Source organism: Mytilus galloprovincialis, chromosome 3, assembly GCF_965363235.1.
Source record: "Mytilus galloprovincialis chromosome 3, xbMytGall1.hap1.1, whole genome shotgun sequence".
In the NCBI taxonomy this organism is placed as follows: Eukaryota; Metazoa; Mollusca; class Bivalvia; order Mytilida; family Mytilidae; genus Mytilus; species Mytilus galloprovincialis.
The window spans coordinates 70605343-70630079 of record NC_134840.1 but is presented as its reverse complement, the minus strand read 5'-3'; the positions used below and the strand labels follow the sequence as shown (position 1 = coordinate 70630079).

Genomic DNA, 24737 nt, shown 5'->3' with positions numbered 1-24737 from the left:
CATTTTTAATATTTTTTGAAAAGAACATTAACTTAAAATTATTATATTTTCTCACTTTCAACATTCATGTCCAGCAAATAACCCGTGCAGGGCCCCATTACCTGTTAAAACTGCTTTGCATACTGTATACGAAACTAACGAGGTTATTGTAACAGTGTTACATCACTGTGCAATCGGTAAATACTGCACATTAAAGGCAGTTCATTACACATTTATTGTATCAAAAGATCATAAACTGTGTAGCATTGTTCAACAGTTTGTTTTAATCAAAGCGTAAAAATATAATTTGTACATCCGGGTTTAATATAGAAACAAATCTATTTTTAGAACAATTTTATTTTCGTATCTCAGGTAAAGGAAAAGTCGGTACATAAATAAACTAAAACTAAATGTGTTTATAAACTTTATTGAAAGAATAAACAATGAAATAAAAATGCACAACACTAGACAAATAACTTTTATTAGAATAAATAATCATTCAATATGTTGTAAGTGGATTATGGACGTTCATCTTTCTTCAGGATTTCCTCTATCGATGTTATTTGACTCCGTATTTTGGCATTTCGGATATAAGCATACTCCGCTTTATTGCATAATTTCGTCTGACAAATAGGCTATGCAAATAACCGGAATGTACTGTATATCTGTTTTATTTTACAACCAAACATATAGAAAATGGTGATCTTCCGGTAGAGACGTGTATAATACTGGAATCCAACTAGGTTGTAAGTATTGTAGTTATTTCAGTTTTATTGGTAATCAAGAAATTATTATTGAAGTATATTTTTTTAGCACCTCCTGCAAAGGCCAAGAAGAAATATGCAGAGTCTGATGAAGATATGGAGGATTTAGATGATGAAGAATATGAAGAAAAGAAGAAATCATCAAAGAGAGGTATATTTTTTTATGCCCCACCTACAATAGTAGAGAGGCATTATGTTTTCTGGTCTGTGCGTCCCTTCGTTTGTCTGTCCCGCTCAAGGTAGTTTTTGATGAAGTTGAAGTCCGAATAACTTCAAACTTAGTACACATGTTCCCTATGATATGATCTTTTTAATTTTAATGCCAAATAAGGTTTTTATCCCAATTTTTCGGTCCATTGAACATAGAAAATGATAGTGTGAGTGGGACATCTGTGTACTATGGACACATTCTTGTATTTAATTTTTTTTTTTAAAGCAAATGATCTCAAAAAAAGTTAAAGGGCAATGGAGCACAATTTTATGATGGAAAGTCACATAAGCATGGATTCTATGGTATCTGTGCCTTTATTTTCCCAGAAAGTGATTAATTATAATAAGTATACCCCAAATCGTTGGGCTTCACTACATTCACCATGTAGATATGTTAGTCCAACAAATATTTCCATTTTATTTGAATAGCAGCTTGATGAGTTGTGATCTCTTTTCGAATCTGTCAGACACCCAAGAAACAGTTTGCCAATACTTTGATTTTTTTATTATTTTGAATGAACTTTATCACACATTTCTTCAGTACTGCATACTACAGTAATGCAATGACTTCATATTTGGTCATCAGCTTCGTAGTGATAAAATGTAATGTGTGTGTGCTATTCTGATTTAAGTTCTGGCCTTGAAGGCATAAAACTTTGCTCGGAGCACAAAAATCATGCTCGAAACATGAAATCCAGCAATTTGATTGGTTGATTTTCGAGTCTGAGTACAAAAAACTGACTCGAAAGTTTTATGACCGCAATTGATACTTTGAATTGTGAATGGAGGCATGCCAATCATGTCATCTGTGTCATTTTTGTTAAGTTTTGACTTGATTTTTAAAAGTTGTTCCTGATTCTTTTTAAAATTGCTTGATATCTGAAAACTTTAATATCGTCAAGTGGGTTTTTTTTTTTATCCTAAAGGAAAAAAGAAAGTTGATTCTGATGAAGATTTTGATGATGAGGATTATGAAGAAGAAAAAAAGCCACAGAAAAAGAGAGGAAAAGGTAAGACTAACTAATTACTCATTATTATTATTATCAAGTACTGTGGATTCATTAATATTCGTTGGATACCAATTTTCGTGGATTTCGTGAGTACGAGAGAACCACAAATGTAGATGTTCAACGAATAACACGTTTTCTAAAGGAATAAATGCAGACTTTGCCAAAACCTAGAAATTAAATATCCACAAATTTGCAAGTTTTTCTCAAACCAAGAAAGTTGGTATCCACGAAAATAAATGAATCCACAGTGTCAGTTTTCCTGAATTTTTGGTTAAGATAAACAGCAAACTTAAGATTTAAAAAAGTAAAAAAAAAATTTGGTTCATATGACGACTTTGGCAGTCCCAGGAAATCAGGTTTCTAGACATTATCTGCTTGAATGCATCCTAAAGTTAATAAATGAAGAATTGTATGAAATTAAAAGTGTGAACATTGAAAAAAGGCTATCTGAGAAGATGCAGTCATAAGAACTGCAGCAAACTACCAGATAGATAATGTCCAAACAGGAAATGTGCTGATTAGAAGGGAAAATTGAAAACCTATTTACAGAAAAGACATAAAGTGGGATAGCCAGTTGCTTGTTTATAAGATTACTATAATGACATAATAAGTTAAAAGAAAGGGAAAAGAGATAAATTATTTTTTTGTAGGACCAAGTCCAAGGAAAAAAGCAAGAGAGCCATCAAGTGATGAGGATGACTTTGAGGAGGAAACACCACCCAAGAAGAAAAAGGGGAGACAAGCAAGAAGGAGAGATGACTCTGACGATGAACCAACTGGCAGACGAGGGAGACCAGCTAGATCTGCAGCAAAAAAAAGGGGGAGTTATGGTAATTTCAACAACAACTGGGCAAATATACAAAGACAGCTATCTAGAATACTAAGATAGACCATTGAACTAATCCTAAAAAATACTAGATAATGTGTATAAAAAAAACTTTGTAAAATAAACAGACATCTTGCAAATGTAAAAAAACAGAAATGGAGATGAATAAGAAAAAATAGTATAGATGCTGTCAAATGAATTTTCAGTAAAATTACTATGAATCAACTTATTTTTATAAGCAATTTATTTTTGCATCTTTGGTGAGTAGAAAAATTGCACAAGTATAAATCATCTCAAATATGTAAAACTTGGATCTTTCCTCATTTTACTACATCAGGCAAATTTGAAAATTGTGAATTAAATGGCCTTGAAATGGTCAAGTAAGGGATAAACAAGAAATAAAGTATCAGGGAAAATAATTTGGTTTACAGTATATAGATAAAAAAATTAAAATAATCCATTAAAGATGAAAATGTTTTGTTTCTTTTTTTGCAGTCAGGGATACTTATGTTGAACCCGATAAACTATAAACTAAAGGTCAACTATATTTGTTGTATGAAAGAATTGTTAGCTGTACATGTATGCCTGGCATTGTTCATCTGACCTTGACCTCATTTTCATGGTTCATTGGTCAATGTTTAGTTGTCTTGGTTAATGTTAAGTTTTATGTGACAGTTGTAATAAAGCTTTATATTTAGGACTATCAACATAATATCAATGAATAGTAAAGAAGGCGAGACATTTCAGTGTGTGCACTCTTGTTGATGAAGTTGAAGTTCTATCAACTTGAAAATAGTACACATGTTCCCTACAATATTATCTTTCTAATTTTAATGCCACATTAAAGTTTTGACTTCAATTTCACGGTCCACTGAACATAGAAAGCGATAGGGGCATCTGTGTAGTATGGACACATTCTTGTTATGCCCCATTTATGTGCATTATGCTTTCTGGTCTGTGGTTCTGTTCGCTCGTTTGTTCGTCCATTCCTCTGTCCGTCTGTCCAGCTTCAGGTTAAAGTTTTAGTCAAGGTAGTATTTGATGAAGTTGAAGTCCTATCAAATCGAAACTTAGTTTACAATTAGAGCTTTCATCCAAGAAAATGATTGGGGCATCCGTGTACTATGGACACATTCTTGTTTTTAATAATTTGCAACACCGAATTTATTATCCTGATTTTTTATTTTTCAGTTGATGATATAGTAATACCAGATTTAAGTTCTGAAGAAGAATCACCCGACGTTGAGAAGAATCATGACAGTGATTTTGTTGCTATAGAAGAGGAAGACTCAGGAAGTGACTGGGAAACGTCAAATAAGAAAAGCAGGGTAAGGGGGAACATGTCTAATTTTAAGAGATGGGTAGAAGGAATTTGCATGTCTGTGTCTATACCAAGACTGGAACTTCCAATATTTGTCTTTAGATATAACTTAATATTTTTTTTACATATATGAAAATAATTTTGATTTCTCTGAAGATACTTGAACAAAATATAGTTAAACGATGCTATTATGGTCCTTTTACCAAATGATATCAGCTTATTTAGTTTGTGTCTTGAAATACCCATCATGACTTATCTGTAGAGAAAAGATTAATAATGATTTATTAGTAAGGAATTTCTTCGAAATTCATTTTTTGACACAATATTTTGAGCAAAATACACACCATAACAAAAGCCTTTTAAATTGCATCCAAAGTTTACCAATCAAAAAATCCACCTTTACTAAATATTACCTTTCCTATCGTTAGACCCAAATTTTAAGTTTTTAAATAAATTAAACATTAAAAGAATAAAAAATATAAATCTTAACAATACCTTTAAGAAGTTCGCCCATTTAAAATGATCTGGATACGATGAAGTTATGTATTTCAAAAATTACATTGTGTGGATCATCACAATAGATCATTATTATACAAGATGCCATTAGTATATAAAATAAAAGTTAAATGAATAGTGTTAAAGGACTTATTTCTTGATTAAGGTTCCTCACAGCGTCCAGAATAAAATGTAATGGAAAGATGGGCTTTACAAATTTCCAAAGCTGTCTTCTTTGAAATATATTGGATTTTATGTATAATTTCAGATGAAAGTAGAGAAACCCTCAAGAAGGACCCCATGTAGAGGTGCTAAAAAGAAAAAACGAAGATACGGTTCTGATTATTCTGATGAAGAAGACGATGAAGAGTATGTCCCCCGACCTAGTCAGAGAAGGGCAAGTGTCAAAGCAGCAAAAAAATTCAAAGATTACGATGAAAGTGATGAGGAATCTTCTGAAGATTTTTCACCAAAACAAAGTAAAAGAGACTATTTAGCTAAGAAAAAGCCAAGTCCCCCTCCTAAAGGTCGAGGTAGAGGTCCTTCTAAAAAGGAGTCTTCATCAGAAGAGGGATCAGAATCTGAAGAAGAGGAAGTGTCTGAAGAAGAAAAACAAAAAAAAGATACTAAAGGAAAGAAGAAAGCAATTGACGAAGATAAACCTAAAAAGCCCAAGAAAATTAGAAAACATAGAAAGCGATGCATGTTTGGTAAAAAATGTTATAGGTTAGTATTACCTGTGAGTATTGTAAATTTTGAGAATGAATGATGAATTTATTATTGAGAATTGGTCCTTTTTGGATAACTGACATATTCTAATAGGTATTTAAAAATATCTAATAAAAATTTCAAAAAAGGATCTACTTTAAAGGTCATCGGACTCAAAATTCAAAACTTTGATTTAGCAATACAAATGAGCAATGTATTGTTTTGATATTCCTAATTTGTAGGTAAAATGAAGGTAGCAGTTTGCTTGTGAAATAGTCAGAAAAGTTTTTAAATTTTTATTAAAAGCAGTACAGTTTTAATTACAAAATGAATTTCTATTGCAGGAAAAATGATGCCCATTTTAAAGACTATAGTCATCCTGGTGATGAAAGTTATGATAATATAAACAGTGATGATAGTGTGGACGAAGGATCATTAAATAGGTAAGATAATATACTCACATTAGAAGAGCACTGTTTGAGTTATATGCTCAATAAAGTAGAAATTTTTTTTTGGATATAAGCACAAAAAAGTATAAAAACAAATACAAAACTTCAAGGTAAATTCAAAAAGAGGGGAGGAAGTCCATAAAAACTGACAGAATTAAATGTTATACTTTATTAATTTAATTTTGGATGTAACGCGTCTTCTGATTGGCTGACGTTATTTTGTTATGAGCCCATAGACATAATTTAGTCATGTGACCGTGACGTCATTAACGTTTTTTCATGGTTTTCTACGGTTTAAAATGGAATTTAGAATTAAATTATAAGAAATGACTGTAATATTTTTTCTGTCTATTCGAAATAACATAAAAAATGTGGTGCACACTGTTAAATAACCCGCTATGCGCTTTATTCAGTGTGCACCAAATTTTTCATGTTATTTCTTCATAGACAGAAAAAATATTACAGTCATTCCTTAATTAAGCAAGTCTGTTACAGTGAGTTGCTTATAGGTGTTATGGTAAAATTTTACCTATAGCTCAACCTGTTTTTAAAATTGTCAACACAATAGGGACATTTAAATTGACCAGTTGGTATTGTTAGATTTAAATCTACCTTGATGCTACCTGTAAAAAAATTTATTCACCTAACCAAAAGTTTCAGCATGCTTTTTTCCTGAACTTTTTTTGACCTAGGATTATTCTATTGAGAGATTTTTATTTTACTGTCATTCAAAATCTTATGAGTGATCAAGCCAAACAAGAATGACTTTATCATATATTTTATTTTCTTGCAGTTAATTCAAAATTGCATGACCTAAAATGCACTACATTTCATCTAAATGTTTGCATAGCCACTACTAGCAGTGTTTAATACCCCAAATAATCCAGTCGTAATATTTCACTCACTTTAATGAAACCTCAAAATCATATTTGAATAAACAATTTCATTTATTATTTTACACTAATATTTGACATCTCATCCAGAATTCCAAAGATTTTAAATAATTCCCAATTTTATTCATTTTTCACTACTTCACTAGATTTTTTTCTAAATCCATAGTATGAATTCTGATTAACTTCCAATGATATACATCCTAATTTAACAGGTGCAGAATCTATACATAATTCAGAATCATTTCCATTACTATATTCCAAATAGTTATCCTCACTTATATTTTGTAAAATTTTATTTATATTTTTACTGTATATCACCTGATTTTAATATATCCACAGTAAACATTTTATTTCATTTCCTATAATAAATTTCCAAATCAAACAATATTTGATTCAGAATTTTATAATGACTATTAACTATTTCACATTCACTTAAAACATTTCCTCATGTTAGGAATATTTTAGAATATTTTACTTTCATTTTTCACTTTATCACTAGATTAGACTATATCCACTGCATTACTTCAACATTTTATTTCATTTCCTATAATAATTTCCAAATCAAACAATATTTGATTCAGAATTTTATAATGACTATTTCCAATTTCACATTCACTTTTAAAAAACATTTCCTCACGTTAGGAATATTTTAGAATATTTTACTTTTATTTTTCACTTTATCACTAGATTAGACTATATCCACTGCATTACTTCAACATTTTATTTCATTTCCAAGATCCCATTTAAATAGGGAATCATCTTAAATTTGTAATAGATCCCAAAATTAATAATGAATATTTCAAAAATCACATTTAAAGACACAGAAACATGTTGGATGAACACACACTATATCTCCTACTTGAATTCCAGTTTTGAAATTTTTAAATCTTTAACATAACTAAATCCCATCGTATGAAAATTGAATTTCCTTTAGTGAACACAGCATTTTATGCACAAAACTCCCACTAATATTATAATAGATTTCAAATAAAAAACACATCAAGGTATACTCCAAAATTATTTTGAATTTTATATGTACAACATCATATGTAAGCCCCACAAAACGGTTTGAATGAATTATTTCCTTCCTTGATGTCCTTCATGACAATAAAATCTTGAAAGAAACACATCACATTTTAAGAAGCAAAATTGCTATAAAAAGTCTGAGTAGTGAATTCAAATAAAATAAATCCAATATTGTACACACAATGACACCAAAAGATTTAAAATATTGCAAATAATAATCCAAAATGAGAATCTTGAAGGGTCATGTGAAGAAAAGAACAACATATCCCTCTGAAAATTTAAACTGTAAACACCTGAGCAGCTATTTCTTGTTTCACTGGCAGCTAGACAATACTATGTATAAGGGTTAGAATTTTAAAGAAGCATTTTGGTGTAAAAACAGTTTAAATTTTCAAACAAATTAATATATATTTATTTTAATCTTTTACTGATTTAGAATTTTAGGTAAAAAATAGATAAATCATATATATCAGGGATTTAAAACAATGAAAACCAAAACTATTTTCTTCCCTATCAATTTTTAATAGAATAATCCTAGGTAAGAAAATCTTCCGGAAAAAAGCATGCTGAAACTTTGGGTTAGGTGAATAAAAATCTGGACAGGTAGAATCAAGGTAGATTTTAAATCTAACAATACCAACTGGTCAATTTAAATGTCCCTATTGTGTTGACAATTTTAAAAACAGGTTGAGCTATAGGTAAAATTTTACCATAACACCTATAAGCAACTCACTGTAAGGTCAAACAGAAAACAATGTGAGTTTATTGTCACAAGCTGAAAAAAAAAGTAGGTAGGTAGTGAATTATTTTTACTTCTATTTAATTTTGAATAATTTTTTTTACTTTAAGTCAATAGGAGCATTATTGTGACTTTAACAGTTCTTTATCAAAACAAGTTTAGAGTAGGGGATAAAAATAAGGGTAGATAGCCAGGTAAGGGGTACAGTAAGAATGCACACTTTTTTGTTTGTATGCGTTTCAGAAAAAGCTCAGGTGAAACTGTGATAAAATAACTTTCTGAAAGAGCTATTTAACCTTAATTACATTGTATCTTAAAAAACTTTAAAAAATTGAATGGTTAATATTTAAATTGAACTGATCAGTAGCACAATAATTGGTTAGTGTGGATTCTTTTAGTTTCATGGGTGCCAATTTTGTGTATTGAGGAAAACTTCCATTTCAGTTTTTAAAATTTCCTGTTTTGCTAAAGTTTGCATACAACCTTATAAAAAAATGTGTCATTCGTTAAACATTTAAATTAGTGGTTCAACTGTTCCAACAATATTCACGAAAAGTGGTATCCAATAATAACAATAATCCTCAGTAATTTGTGAATGGTTTTGGTTGTAAATGTTTTATGCCTATAATATGTTGCAGTTACATTTCTCTTGCTTTAAACAGGTTGTAATATAACCAGTTGGTTATTTTTAATGCATGTCATGTTCGAAACTTTATTATTTGCTTTTCTTTTTATAATTGTTTTGTTTACATTGTGTTTTTCTACAGCAGGCTATTTCAAAATTGTTTTAAAAATAACATTTAATGTAAATTTATTGATTTTTATGTGACAGAAAAGACAAAAGTAAACAAAACATCTTCGGCAAGGCTAAAGCAGGTTTGTGGTTTAGTTTAGTCCAAACCAGTTTGACTTTTAGTTCTTCAAATTTTGTCATATCTTTTTTCAGATCAGGTTCAAATGCTATCCTGCTTCTAATGAACATTATGTTATTATCAACATTTTAGAATATTCTAGAACAACATCAGATTGAATAGTAAATTAAAGTAAAATTTTTTAGTTGTATTTTGATAAACGAGATAAAAAATTTAAAAAAATCATTTTCAGTAGGAGCTGGTCCATCAAAAATTGTATGCAGAAAAAGCATTTGCTTTCTAGCACATTATTTTATTCCATGAAAATCTGAAGAACTAAAAGTCATTTTGGTGCCATTTGTAGTATGGCTTGTGCTAGATGTGCTGAGATTAGCTAATCACATCTTCTTTGCTGTTGTATATTTGTTAACTGTTGAGTGTACTGACAAAAAAGCAATGTATATAAATACTTATACATCTATGATACACACCCTTTCCCCACATATCTTATTGGAAAAAGAATAAATTACCTATTTGATGATGATTATCATCAACTTAAACTCAATTTAATGTCTCATAAGGCAAACTACAGAATTAATTTTCAACTGTACTTCAGAAAGTATATATGTGTTCATGAGTTTGCCATAGTGTTTGCCATATTTGTAAACATTTGCATTGTAAATAAAAAAATCTTGTCCAGATAGGACTTATATTTAAAAAATATCTAGGGATGAATTTTTAACCGGATTTTTGTGACAAAAATGTTGGTTATTGATTTGGGGATGTACGGCGGGCGGCAATCAAATGTTGTCCGTGCATTAACTCATGAACCGTTCAACCAAAGCTTTTAAAATTTAAAATGTTATTACTGACAACTATACGAAGGTCAAGTTCAATAATGGCGATTTTGACTTTTACCGTTCAGGAGTTATGGTTCTTGAAAGATTGAAAAATGGAGTTTCCAGTCGTGTTTGTGCATTTACGCATGAACTGTTCTACCAAAGCTTCCCAAATTTTAATATGTTGTTACTGATGACAGAATGGAGGTCAAGTTTAATAATGACGATTTTGACTTTTACTGTTCAGGAGTTGTGGTTCTTGAAAGATTGAAAAATGGAGTTTCCAGTCGTGTCCGTGCATTTATGCATGAACTGTTCTACCAAAGCTTCCGAAATTTTAATATGCTGTTACTGATGACAAAATGGAGGTCAAGTTCAATAATGATGATTTTGACTTTTACCGTTCAGGAGTTATGGTTCTTGAAAGATTAAAAAATGGTGTTTCCCGTCGTGTCCGTGCATTTTCTCATGAACCATTCAACCAAAGCTTTTGAAATTTTAATATGATGTTACTGATGACAAAATAGAGGTCAAGTTCAATAATGACGATTTTGACTTTTACCGTTCAGGAGTTATGGTTCTTGAAAGATTGTAAAATGGCGTTTCCATTCACGTTGTTGCATTTACTCATGAACCTTTCAATCTAAGCTTTTCAAATTTTAATATGTTGATACTGAAGACAAAATGGAGGTCAAATTTGATATTGATGATTTTCACTTTCACCATTCATCAGTAATGGTTCTTGTGATATTGCCAGGACACAAATAAATGTTAATAAATCCGGTTTGCTGTCGTTGTGACAGCCTCTTGTTCATCTTTGTTTTGAAGGTCAGTCACAAGATCTGTTTTATTAATTTACATTTACTGCTGCAGCAATTCTCGTAACTAAACATGCCTTAGTCATGTAAGTCACAAACAATGTCATCAATCTAAACTTGTGCATAGTTAATACTACTTTTTATTAGCTCACCTGGCCCAAAGGGCCAAGTGAGCTTTTCTCATCACTTTGCGTCCGGCGTCTGTCGTCGTCGTCGTCCGTCGTCGTCCTGCGTCCGGCGTTAACTTTTACAAAAATCTTCTCCTCTGAAACTACTAGGCCAAATTAAACCAAACTTGGCCACAATCATCATTGGTGTATCTAGTTTAAAAATTGTGTCCGGTGACCCGGTCAACCAACCAAGATGGCCGCCATGGCTAAAAATAGAACATAGGGGTAAAATGCAGTTTTTGGCTTATAACTCAAAAACCAAAGCATTTAGAGCAATTCTGACATAGGGTAAAATTGTTTATCAGGTCAAGATCTATCTGCCCCGAAAATTTCAGATGAATCGAACAACCTGTTGTTGGGTTGCTACCCCTAAATTGGTAATTTTAAGAAAATTTTGCTGTTTTTGGTTATTATCTTGAAAAATATTATAGATAGAGATAAACTGTAAACAGCAATAATGTTCAGCAAAATAAGATTTACAAATAAGTCAACATGACCGAAATGGTCAAATGACCCCTTTAGGAGTTATTGCCCTTTATAGTCAATTTTTAACCATTTTTCGTAAATCTTAGTTATCTTTTACAAAAATCTTCTCCTCTGAAACTACTGCGCCATATTAAACCAAACTTGGCCACAATCATCATTGGGGTATCTAGTTTAAAAATTGTGTCCGTTGACCTGGTCAACCTACCAAGATGGCTGCCATGGCTAAAAATAGAACATGGGATAAAATGCAGTTTTTGGCTTATAACTCAAAAACAAAAGCATTAAGAGCAAAACTGGCATGGGTTTAATTGTTTATCAGGTCAAGATCTATCTGCCCTGAAAATTTCAGACGAATCGATAGTCAATTTTTAACAATTTTCATAATATTGGTAAATTTTTACTAACACTTTCAACTGAAACTACTGGGCCAATCATTATAGATGGGGATATATGTACGCAGCAAGAATGTTCAGTAAAGTTAGATCTACAAACATATCGCCATCACCAAAACACAATTTTGTCACGAATCCATCTGTGTCCTTTGTTGAATATTCACATATACAAATGTACCAAGGTGAGCGACACAGGCTCTTTAGAGCCTCTAGTTAGCTCACCTGGCCTAAAAGGCCATGTGAGCTTTTCTCATCACTTGGCGTCCGTCGTTGTCGTCGTCTGTCATCGTTAACAATTTTTCAAACATCTTCTCCTCTGAAACTACTGAATGGATTTGAATGAAACTTAGCATGATTGTTCCTTAGATTATCCTGCACAAAGTGTGTGCTTCGATTTTTGATCCGTCAAAAAACCTGGCCGCCGTTACTTTAAATAGAACATAGGGGTCAAATGCAGTTTTTGGCTTATATCTCAAAAACGAAAGCATTTAGAGCAAATCTGATATGGGGTAAAAATGTTCATTAGGTCAAAATCTATCAGCCCTGAAATTTTCAGATGAATCAAACAAACCATTGTTGGGTTGCTGCCACTTAATTGGTAATTTTAAGGAAATTTTGCAGTTTTTGGTCATTATCTTGAATATTATTATAGATAAAGATAAACTGTAAATAGCAAAAATGATCAGCAAAGTAAGATCTACAAATAAGTTAATATGACCAAAATTGTCAATTGACCCCTTAAGGGGTTATTGTCCTTTAATGACAATTTTTCACAATTTGTTCATCACATTTGCTAACTTTAAAAAATCTTCTCCTCTGAAACTACTGAATGGATTTGGATGAAACTTAGCATGATTGTTCCTTAGATTATCCTGCACTAAGTGTGTGCTTCGATTTTTGATCCGTCAAAAAACATGGCTGCCGTTACTTAAAATAGAACATAGGGGTCAAATGCAGTTTTTGGCTTATATCTCAAAAACGAAAGCATTTAGAGCAAATCTGACATGGGGTAAAAATGTTCATTAGGTCAAGATCTATCAGCCCTGAAATTTTCAGATGAATCAAACAAACCATTGTTGGGTTGCTGCCACTTAATTGGTAATTTTAAGGAAATTTTGCAGTTTTTGGTCATTATCTTGAATATTATTATAGATAAAGATAAACTGTAAACAGCAAAAATGATCAGCAAAGTAAGATCTACAAATAAGTTAATATGACCAAAATTGTCAATTGACCCCTTAAGGGGTTATTGTCCTTTAATGACAATTTTTCACAATTTGTTCATCACATTTGCTAACTTTAAAAAATCTTCTCCTCTGAAACTACTGAATGGATTTGGATGAAACTTAGCATGATTGTTCCTTAGATTATCCTGCACTAAGTGTGTGCTTCGATTTTTGATCCGTCAAAAAACATGGCTGCCGTTACTTAAAATAGAACATAGGGGTCAAATGCAGTTTTTGGCTTATATCTCAAAAACGAAAGCATTTAGAGCAAATCTGACATGGGGTAAAAATGTTCATTAGGTCAAGATCTATCAGCCCTGAAATTTTCAGATGAATCAAACAAACCATTGTTGGGTTGCTGCCACTTAATTGGTAATTTTAAGGAAATTTTGCAGTTTTTGGTCATTATCTTGAATATTATTATAGATAAAGACAAACTGTAAACAGCAAAAATGATCAGCAAAGTAAGATCTACAAATAAGTTAATATGACCAAAATTGTCAATTGACCCCTTAAGGGGTTATTGTCCTTTAATGACAATTTTTCACAATTTGTTCATCATATTTGGTAACTTTAAATAAAAAATCTTCTCCTCTAAAACTACTAAACCAAATTCAACCAAACTTCAACTGAATGATCAGTAGGGTGTATAAAATAAAGTTTGTGCTTTATTTTTTATTTCGTCAAAAAACATGGCCGTCATGGCTAAAAATAGAACACAGGGTAAAATGCAGTTTTTGGCTTATATCTCAAAAACTCCAGCATTTAGAGCAAATAAGACAAGAAGTTAAAGTATTTATTAGGTCAAGGTCTACCTGTCCTGAAATTTTCAGCCGAATTGGGTAACTGGTTTTTCAGGTATAATGCCCCTGAATTGATGATTTTAAAGAAATTTTGCAGTTTTTGGTTATTATCTTGAATATTATTATAGATACAGATACAAAAATGTTAAGCAAAGTAAGATCTACAAATAAGTCAATTTGACCAAAATTGTCAATTGACCCCTTAAGGAGTTATTGCCCTTTAAAGACTTTTTTCACAATTTGTTCATCATGTTGACTTACTTTAAAAAATCTTCTCCTTTGAATTTGCTGTATCAATTTCAGCCAAACTTAGGCTAAATGAGTTTCAGAGTATCTAGTATAAATTTTATATTTCATTTCCTTGTATGTCAGAAACATAGCTCCTATGGCTAAAATAGAACATAGGAGAAAATGATTTTGTTTTTGCTTTTGAAGAAAATAGGACGATTCAAAGAACATTTAAATAAATTGAAAAGCCAAAATAATCATTGATGAGAGATTTAACCAAAAAAATTAAGGTGAGCGATTCAGGCTCTTGAGAGCCTCTTGTTTGCTTTGCACATGATTAAACATAACCATTTGTTTGCACACACACAAGACCTAACACTGTAAACTGGGACCTCTACCTTGAAAAATACTTAAGTTTCCATTTAAAAGGTTTATGTTATTACTGAGTAACACTTTCAATCAATATATATTTTAGAAATGCAATGTATATATCCTGCATAAGTTGTGATTTTGTACATGTTAAACTGTACAGAAATATTGTACATGTTATAACTTGTATGATGCAAAAATACAAGTTATACAATGTATATCTTGGACATGTAATAAAATGTATAAATTATTGCTTAAAAATGGTTTTTACTTGTACAAAATTTGAAAATAAAGATATCTTTATAATACCAATACACAGCATTTACCTCAATAATATTTTCATCATTTTTATACCCCACCTATGATAGTAGAGGGGCATTATGTTTTCTGGTTTGTGCGTCTTTTGTCCGGCCATTCACCCTTTCGTTCGTCTGTCCCCCTGCAAGCTAAAGTTTTTGGTCAAGGTAGTATTTGATGATGTTGAAGTCCAATCAACTTGAAACTTAGTATACATGTTCCCTATGATATCATTTTTCTAGTTTAAATGCCAAATTAGATTTTTGATCCCAATTTCATAGTCTACTGAATTTTGAAAATGATAGTGTGAGTTTCAGGTTAAAGTTTTTGGTCAGGAAGTTTTTAATTAAGTTGAAGTCCAATCAATTTTAAACTTAGTACACATGTTTCCTATGATATTATCTTTCTTATTTGATTGACAAATTAGATTTTTAACCCCAATTCACAGTCCCCTGAACATAGAAAATGATACTACAAGGTGGGCATCCGTGTACTATTGTATGTATACATGTATAAGGATTCAAGACAAGGCAAACAAAAACCATTAAGATTAATTTCAAGACAAACCCAGACAAGGATTTTAAACCAGGTTGACTGATATTTAGCACATTAACATACAGGCAGCCCTATGATTAAAATTTTATGTTTTTTCTATTTCAGCTAAAACGGCTGATGAAGATGAAGAAGATGATGGCCAACCTAATACCTATGATTACAATGATTCTTTTATTGATGACAACACACAGAAGAATGAAGAATCAGATTCTGAATCAGATTACGAAGATTCAGAGGATATCAGAGACTTGAAAAAAAATGCTAGAAAATTTGTCAAAAACAAAAAAATGTATCAAAAGTAATCAGAATAATTTGTATCATTTCATCAGTGTCAACATTTTGTTGTATTTAGTACATGTATTTTAGAAATTTTATTTTTGAATCATTTTATATTTTAAAGCAAAGCTTCCTTTTCTTATAAGCCATTCTATATATATAGTAAGTTAAACTTTTGCATTTGCAGTAATAGAAATAAGACATTCATTCTTTTCTTTCTTATCATATGTTCTCATTGGTGCAGGACAAATGTATACTGTTGAAAGTTTGTGCATGTAAAATTGTATGCTATTAGTTATATTTGTTGCAAATATTACTAGCAAGCCAGTATTGCTTGTCAGATATTGTGAGAAAAAAACATTACACCATACTGTTGATTAGTTTATTTTTGTGGGTACAAAACATGAACAAAGTTTCATTGATAGGAAAAAAATTTCGTGGATAATTGATTTTGTTTTTGAACATGTACTGCATTCAAGCCAACATGTTGTTACAGACTTGAATTCAGGCTACAACAATACCAACAAAATCTATAAAAATAAACATACCTATAATACTTATGAATCCACAGTATGTATGTTTTATATAGCTTTTTTGAAATTGTATATGATTAAACAAAAATACTGTTATAATGGCAGCTTTGATTTGTTAAAATCATTGCCATCAAAATAATTTTTTTATGTTTCCAGAGCTAAACATGAATTTTATTAATTTCATAATATTAACATACATGTACTTACATATAAACTTCCATTTGAAGTGTCCATTTGAAATCGTATAGAAATTAAAAAAAAATAGATGTGCATTGACCTTGCAACTTTAAATGAAGGTTAAGGACATAATGTGAATAAATATTTACACAGCAACAAATAAATAACTTGGATATAAACTTTGATCATATCTCATAAATTCATACACACTTTATACCCCAATCCCATCTACATTTTCCATCCAGTATCTGAAAATTTATGTTTTTGAATAAGTACTTATGGATACAATATGACTGCACTTTTTGCATTGTTCACAGCTACATGCATTGTTCAATGCATGTAATAAGACAATAGGGGGGATTATGTTTTCAGGTCTGTGTGTCTGTTAATCCATGCCATATTTGAGACCATATCAGATTAAAACTTTGGTTTATTGTGATGTTGTGTTATTATGAAAAATATATATGCTCATTATGATAAAAACTTTTTCAAATCATAGGAATTGAGGTATTGAATCAAATTTTGCAATTAACTGATCAGAAATATATGACCCAACATAATTATTATTTTATGAAAAAGCTAGTCTAACGTGTTTTGCTGTGGCATTCCCATTGGGTAGACATCGTGTTATTGTATTATGTTCATTATTACAGTACAGTAACTACACAATGTATATAAAAAGTTGGTCAACAATAATCAATATGATGATTTGTTAAAAAGATTTGCTACAAGATTTAATGGTTTTAACTGGTTGCAATATCAACGTATGTCAAATTTTCTGATGTTTGCTATAAAGAAAGTTTGAAATTCAAATTGGATCATGTTCAGGACCTCTGTAATATTATTATGATTAGTGCCATTAATTACCTTGCATTGTTGTTGATTATTTTGTCTGTTTTGTGTGCATTGATATGATCACAATCTTCATACTTATATGACGGGAGAATATTTTATTTTATTTTTATCCTGCAGGTATGTCAGTATTTAAAGTAGGTTGATAAAATTCTTTTGCCATTTCTCATGATGTAATTCCTCAGACAGGTTGGCAAAAATTGAAGTATTCTAAAACATTTTTGCAAATTTTTACACAGCTGTTATGTCAGAATTGTTAGAAGTTATGAAATGGCACACTTCCATTTGATTTTTATTCTTTTAATTGTATTTGATACATTTATAAACATTGGTTATCAGGAATCTGGATTATTGTAGATAAGAGGGGGCTTTTTTTTTTATCTGGCAAAATATTTTATGGTATGCATGGTTTTTCAAGCAAGTTCCATTACATTTCGAAATTTCACACTAACCATAAAATTGTTTCAATTTTACTATTTTAGGAGAACTGCAAACAATGTAAATTGCTTATGATAAGTTTTAACAGCTTAATATTTGTACTCAAGTCACAAAACAGTGTTTAGCATTATTTTCTATACATAAATGTGTGTGTATGTCTTGACATTGTTTATACCATTGTGTAGATGTAGTCATGGGAATTTTATCATAACACAATAAATATTGTTTTAATAGTATATTTTTTTTTGTATGGCCATTAGCAATATACTCTTTAATACTTTTGCTAGTTCATCCATTCACATTTTATATGATAAATCCCTTTGTATTTACAATATCACAAACAATAGATTTTTACAGATTTGTAAAATTGAAACCATGATGAAAATAGTATCGACTAACTCATTTTCTCTAATTCTTCGTCAATTTATCCCTTCCTGTACCCATTGCATAAAAAAAATTTAATCAACGTGTGGTTCGTTTGATCTGAGTTCTTCATTGGTTAAAATCCGATTATGACGTCACATTTTCTTGCTTTCCTCTGAATTTCCTATTGTGACAGCATGAAAAAAGGCGACCATGCCTGATGACGTCACATAGAAAGAACACATCATTTTTCAGATCATTCAAAAAGAAGAAATACGTTTGCCTGTATATTGTTTGAAAATCATTAGAGGAACAGGTTCTACCACCAAATCTCGTGTAATACGATATTTATCCACTCTCGACAGTTAAATTTGAATTATTGAAAATTTAACTGTCTCGAGTGGATAAATAGTGTATCACACTCAATGCAGTGGTAGAATCTATATTTATATTAACAAAAACTTGACTTAGCACAGGCCATATTGCTGTCCACAGTAGGGAATCTGTAATCTAGTGATTCTCCTTCTCTACTGCCTGCCATAATTGTCCTCCACGCCACATGTTGCCATGGACGTAGGAATATGCGGTCTGTCTGCTGTCATGTGTACAATTCTTGCCGGATTTTTATAAAACTTTTATCATAGGTTTATATAAGCAACGTCCTTGACGAGTTTAAAATTTGTTAATTTATTTGTCTTATTTTGACAGAAAAAACAAAAGTAAACATATTCTGCAAGGCTAAAGCAGGTTTGCGGTTTAGTTTAGTCCTTTCTAATTTGATTTTTAACCAGATTTTTGTGACAAAAATGTGGGTTATTGATTTGGAGATGTATGGCTGGCGGGTGGGCAGTCGGGCGGCCTCCAAATGTTTTCCCTGCATTTACTCATGAACCGTTCAACCAAAGCTTTTAAAAATTTTAATATGTTGTTACCGACAATAAAATGGAGGTCAAGTTCAATAATGACGATTTTGACTTTTATGGTTCTGGAGTTATGGTTCTTGAAAGATTGAAAAATGGCGTTTCCAGTCCTGTTCGTGCATAAACTTGTGAACTGTTCAACCAAAGCTTTTAAAAATTTTAATACGTTGTTAACGACAATAAAATGGAGGTCAAGTTCAATAATGACGATTTTGACTTTTACACTTCTGGAGTTAAGGTTCTTGAATTCAAATATATTATTAGTTCTTTTAATTTTCCCCCATTTTGTTCAGATCAGGATTCAAAACTATCCTGCTTCTAATGACAAACGTGTCTTTATCCTGTACCACAATTTCTAATTTAAGAAAGAAAACATCTTGAAAGAAAAATTATGTTTAAATCTGAATATTGCATTTTGATAAAATAAGTTAAAAACAAATATTAATTTTTATCATTAGCTGGTCATTTAAATTTGCTTGCAGAATTAAGTGTTTGCTTGCTTGCAATGTTTTTGATTCCATGAAAATATAAAGGAATAAGAGTCAATCAGTATGGCTTGTGCTAGATGTGTTGAGCTTAGCTTTTATTTTCTGTATATTTGTTTAGTGCCTAGTGTACAGAACAATAGCCATGTATAATTCTTATTTGTCTATAATACACACACCCTTTTCCCCATATTTTTGGAAAAAAGTATAAATCTTGGAATCAACTTTATCTCACTTTTGATGTCGCATATTTTGAATCATTTCTTGTTCAGAGAGAAGTATTTTTTTGAATATCTTTGTTTCAAGGCCTGTCACAATATTTTTTTGCCCCATTTATGGGCATTATGTTTTCAGGTCTATGCGTCTATTAGTCTGTCTTTTCATCCATCTGTCCCGCTCCAGGTTAAAGTTTTTGGTCACGGTAGTTTTTAATGAAGTTGATGTCAATATGTCAATACAGTTTCATGATTTGGTATTTGTGTGTATACTATAAGCAAACTTATTTGGTGTATGGAAATGAATTCTGTAAACATGTCTGTCTGGCTTAGTAAATCTGACCTTGACCTTGACCTCACTTTCATTGATGATTGAACATGTTAAGTTTATGTTATACTTGTAGAAATATTGATTTCTAGGAATGTCAACATAAGATCAATCATTATTAGTAAAGCAGGTAAGACATTTGGTGCGACTGTCATACAAGTGAGATGTTTAGCTAGCTATGAAACCAGGTTCAATCCACTATTTTCTACATAAGAAAATGCCTGTACCAAGTCAAGACTGTGATCATTGTTATCCATTCGTTTGATGTGTTTGAGCTTTTGTTTTTGCCATTTGATTGGGACTTTCCGTATTGAATTTTCCTTTAGTTCAGTATTTGTAAGAATATACCTTTATTCGGCATGTACATTCTTGTGTTTATTGACACTTGACCTTAACATTTTTCTCTCACCTGCCATAAAAGTGCCAGTAGGCAAGACAACAATTTTGCATTGCTGGCATCTTTGGCAGCATAAATAATTTACAAGTTATTTTATCTTCACTGGCCTTTTTAACTTTTTTGGATTTGAGCGTCACTGATGAGTCTTTTGTAGACGAAACGCGCGTCTGGCGTATGTGCAAAAATTAGTCCTGGTATCTATGATGAGTTTATTCACCTTAATTGACAAAAGTTTATGATAAGACCTGTTTAGACAGACATTGTCACTTGAACCTGACCCCCTTTTCTTGTTTGTGGTCAGGGTAGGTTTTTAGACTGAAGTTTGTTCCTCAGGAACTACAGATAAATATATCTCAATATTTGGTAAATGGATTTGTTAGGAGGAGTTAATGCTTGCTTTGACGTCAAATTTTACAATTTAGTGTGAGGTTTAGATTTCAGGATTTAGATCATAACTCATTTACTTTAGTAACCATACATGGTGGTTGATGTATTTTGCATTGAATTAGTTCCAAGGATTTTATGCCTTGACATATGTCTTATGACCTTGACCTTTTGAGTTCCAGTTGTCAAGTTTAGCTTTTCCCTTAAATTCAATTGAACACTCCAATGCTTAGGTTGAAATTCATTAGGCTGTTATAGCCAAGTAAGTATGCATTATTCAATAATCGATATGTTGATTGGTTGTGTTAGCATTCAGCCTTGACCTCATTTTCAGTGGTCTTTTAATCATGTTGATTGAGTGTGTAGCTCAAAAATGATGCTTTCTATGTTGAAAATATTCACATGGGAATTAATTACATGTGCATGAACCTGTGCAACTTGCAGGTTTTATTAGACTCATTGTTTTACCTCAGATTTATGGTTCATTAGCCTTAAGGAAAATGTAATATTGCAGCAGGCAAGATATTTTTTTCGGTATATCATTGGCTTACAAATATTCGTCTGTGAACGTTTCTCATGAAGGTAAATCCAGAAAACTTCGTTGGACGCATGAAATTTATAACACGTTTTCATTTTTGAATGCATGAACTCTTTTTATACACCCCTTCCAATTTAATAATCATCATGTCTGTCTCTCCTGCATGGTGTTCAATGCATAACTTTTGTACATTTGAATTAAGGTTGATCAAACAGATGCAAATGCATAATTGGCTGGGTATGTCATATAATAAAGTTAGGTCACTCTGATCTTGACTTTGACATTTTACTCCGTATGTTAATAAATAAATGTCAAGTTCATCTCTGGCTTATCAAATTGGTACTGTTAAAACAAATTTGATATACATTTGCATTACGTATTGGCAGTTTGTCATATGCCAAAGCCAGTCACTCTGACCTTAACTTTGTCCCCAATGATAAAACCTTGTTTGATTTGAGTTTTGCAGAAAACTTAATACCCTACAACTTACGGTTGACCAAACTTGGTATGATGATGCATTTGTAAAATTAGTTTGTGTAAACAATATTCAAACTCGGTTGGCTGGAGTCAGAAAGATGTGTAGGTGTAAGGTGACAGGCCTTCCTGTCAATAATTACCGTGTGAACTAGCATGTTAAAATTCCGGCTGAGTGTATCAGTCTAAAACAAAGCAGGGTTATTGATCATATCCCATTATCATGTTTCCATCCAGAATATGCATTTAATTTGCCACTGGATACATCTTAAACAGCATTCTATTCTTCAAAAAAAAATAATGAATAACAAAGCCTATTGTTTTTAAAATTAACAGTAATGATGTTTTGCATGTCTTCTATAAACGTCTTCATTTGGCTTTGGTCACATTGCCACTATCACAAGTAAACATTGAAATACATGTACAGGTATGGGTAAAGCAGCAGTTTTTATACTTGTTTATATTTTTTTTAAATATAGCAATTAATGCAACGAAAACAAAAACCAATTTAACGACTGAATATTTGACTGTTTGTTGCTCAAAATAAAAGTGAAAATCTCATTTGTCCTTTTTTTTTTTAGTTTTTTTCTTTATATAGTTTATGGTTCATCAGTTATAAAATTGAGAATGGAAATAACATGTTCTGGTTCTGAATGTTCCAATGTATTGATGGAACATTTCTTTGAAAATATATCAAAATCCAGAAATGTTGACTTCATACATCTTGGCTTTGTTAGTACTTCCTTCGGCAATAGAACATCCTATACATAGTTGTCCTGATGTATTGAAGGCAAGAGAGTATGCATAAATTATGCCAATGTTACAAGTGTTGTAGTATGTAACTGGGTAACCTTGGTTGTTTAGAATGTATAAACATGGATCATTTAGACTTTTTACAACCACATTGTCCATAGCAGTTGTAACTATGTCCCTTGGTTTGAATGGACGATCCTTATTGATATCTAGATGGCCAGTAAAAACATTTGTTATATCACCTCCTTTTTCTAAGACTACTACTCTCCCACTACTACATGTTTGAGAACAATCCACCACAAACAAATTTCCATTTCTAGTACTGGTTATTCTCTTTGGGTAATTAAGTATAGGTTGATTATATTGATCATTTTCATACACAGACTCATGTTCTCCCTGCTCATTCATTACAAACACAGCTCCTCTTTCTAGTTTGCTAATGACACCTCCTACAACTACTTTATTATCACTGGTAATGTAGATGGTAATCAAAAGAAAAGGGGCAATATCATATACAGTATCTGTCAGTTTACCAGTGGTATAAGTGAGTTGTTTTGGTCTTGGTGCGTCTGTCACTAAAAGGACATCATTTGAAGAAAGTACTGCTAAACCATAGACCTTTATCTCATTTTGGAATATTTTGTTAAGTTTGGCTCCATCAGGTTTTACTTTCTGTAACATATTTTGTTTAGTATTACAAATCCAATACGAATTATCAGCACATGGTCTGAGAAAGACTATTGCTGGGATTTCAGACTGGTATTCTTTGCTGACAACTAGAGATATATTTGGTTCCAAAGACCAATTTTCATCATCTTCTAAACATCCAATATAAGCTTGTGTTGTGTTTCCTGGGACGAATTTTGGTGAAGAAATGTAATTTGGTTGAATTTGTTGCATTGGTATGTCAAGGGATTGCTCCATCTCATTAACCTCTCTAAAGAATTTGGAAGCATCGGTGATTTGAATGAATTCCTGGACTTCAGTTGTTTTGTCTTTTGTCTGTGTATTGAACAAGGAGACAGCATTCAGATCAGACTTCAGCGACGAAAGAGCATTTTCATGACTCTGATCCAGTTTGTTACTGAGTTCATTGAAATATTTGTCCACTTGTCCTTTTATAACTTTTTGATGATCAGTTATATCTGTTTTGACATTTGAATGCTTTAGATTTTCCTCGTTTACGAGGTTTTGAAGCTGGCCTATTTGGAAAGCTGATTTAGCATTAATCCTTTGAATTTTACCTTGTTCTTCTTTGCGCCTCTGTATTTTCATATTGTACCCTTCGCTAATCTCAATTAAGTCATGTTGCTTATGATGTTTAGCAAAACACGTTGGACACACAAGACAGTTGCATGTCTTACAAAAAAGGCAGCAACATTGCGATGAATGTTGATTACACTTAATATTGGTGAAATCAATTTCCTCTTTGTGTACTCCTATATCCTTGATGTCTAATGTTTTATGCTCTTGTGAGTTTTTGAATTTAGAATGTACTTGTTCTTTACAGTGATTACACATGAGAATATTGCAGTCTATGCATTTCCACTTGATAGGTCTATCTGTTTCACATAAGTTACAACTAACAGGTACTTGTCCTTTTCTGATGGATTGTGAGAACGCCATTCTTGCAAGGTGTAACACAGGTATTTTATTTCCTGGTTTGTGTCTACCGGCCGACAGGGTTTGTGTGTTTTGTGTGTAGATAATTTATAAAAATCAGAAACCTTCATCAAGTGTACAACAACTCTTATCTGATATCAATAATTATACATCGGATTCAACATATATCTAAAATTTACCTTTTACATTGAGGATACATGAGTGATTTATTTCAGAGCACTTGTTGTTATTTATCTTAATTGATCTTTACATTTTAGGGCTGTACGGTGTCTTTTTTTTATAGAGAATAGTTATTGTAATATTTTCACCAAAAACAAAACAATCAACAGAAAAAGTATCATAAAAAGAATATATTTCAAAACTCATCTTTAGTGTGATCTACACTTCAAAAGAGTACATAACGAATGAACCAGAATGCTCATAGTTTTTTTTTTATGTTGTGTATATATTCTTTGGAGTATTCGGTGACAGCATATCAGTTTTCTCTTGTCAAATTTAAAATCCAGAGTGTATGTCACTTTTCAGTT

At 31.5% G+C, this 24737-nt stretch overlaps 2 protein-coding genes across 3 annotated transcripts in view; one reads left to right on the top strand and one right to left on the bottom strand.

Annotated features, from left to right (window-relative positions):
• LOC143068807 (uncharacterized) overlaps positions 1 to 17966 on the top strand; it is a 36503-nt gene extending 18537 nt beyond the window's left edge. The window contains exons 9-16 of one of the 2 annotated variants that reach the window (XM_076243112.1): positions 793 to 894; positions 1880 to 1963; positions 2614 to 2793; positions 3981 to 4117; positions 4874 to 5331; positions 5658 to 5756; positions 9253 to 9296; positions 15560 to 17966. In XM_076243112.1, the coding sequence (XP_076099227.1) occupies positions 793 to 894; positions 1880 to 1963; positions 2614 to 2793; positions 3981 to 4117; positions 4874 to 5331; positions 5658 to 5756; positions 9253 to 9296; positions 15560 to 15756 (1301 nt within the window). In that variant the 3' untranslated portion in view covers positions 15757 to 17966. The remainder of the gene's footprint in view (positions 1 to 792; positions 895 to 1879; positions 1964 to 2613; positions 2794 to 3980; positions 4118 to 4873; positions 5332 to 5657; positions 5757 to 9252; positions 9297 to 15559) is intronic. The other variant, XM_076243113.1, reaches the window with a different exon arrangement.
• A 4201-nt stretch (positions 17967 to 22167) lies between these two features.
• On the bottom strand, positions 22168 to 24310 carry LOC143068810 (uncharacterized). The gene has a single exon (XM_076243115.1). The coding sequence runs from the start codon at positions 24211 to 24213 to the stop codon at positions 22528 to 22530; it is 1686 nt and encodes a 561-aa protein (XP_076099230.1). The 5' UTR covers positions 24214 to 24310; the 3' UTR covers positions 22168 to 22527.
• Positions 24311 to 24737: the final 427 nt, after the last annotated feature.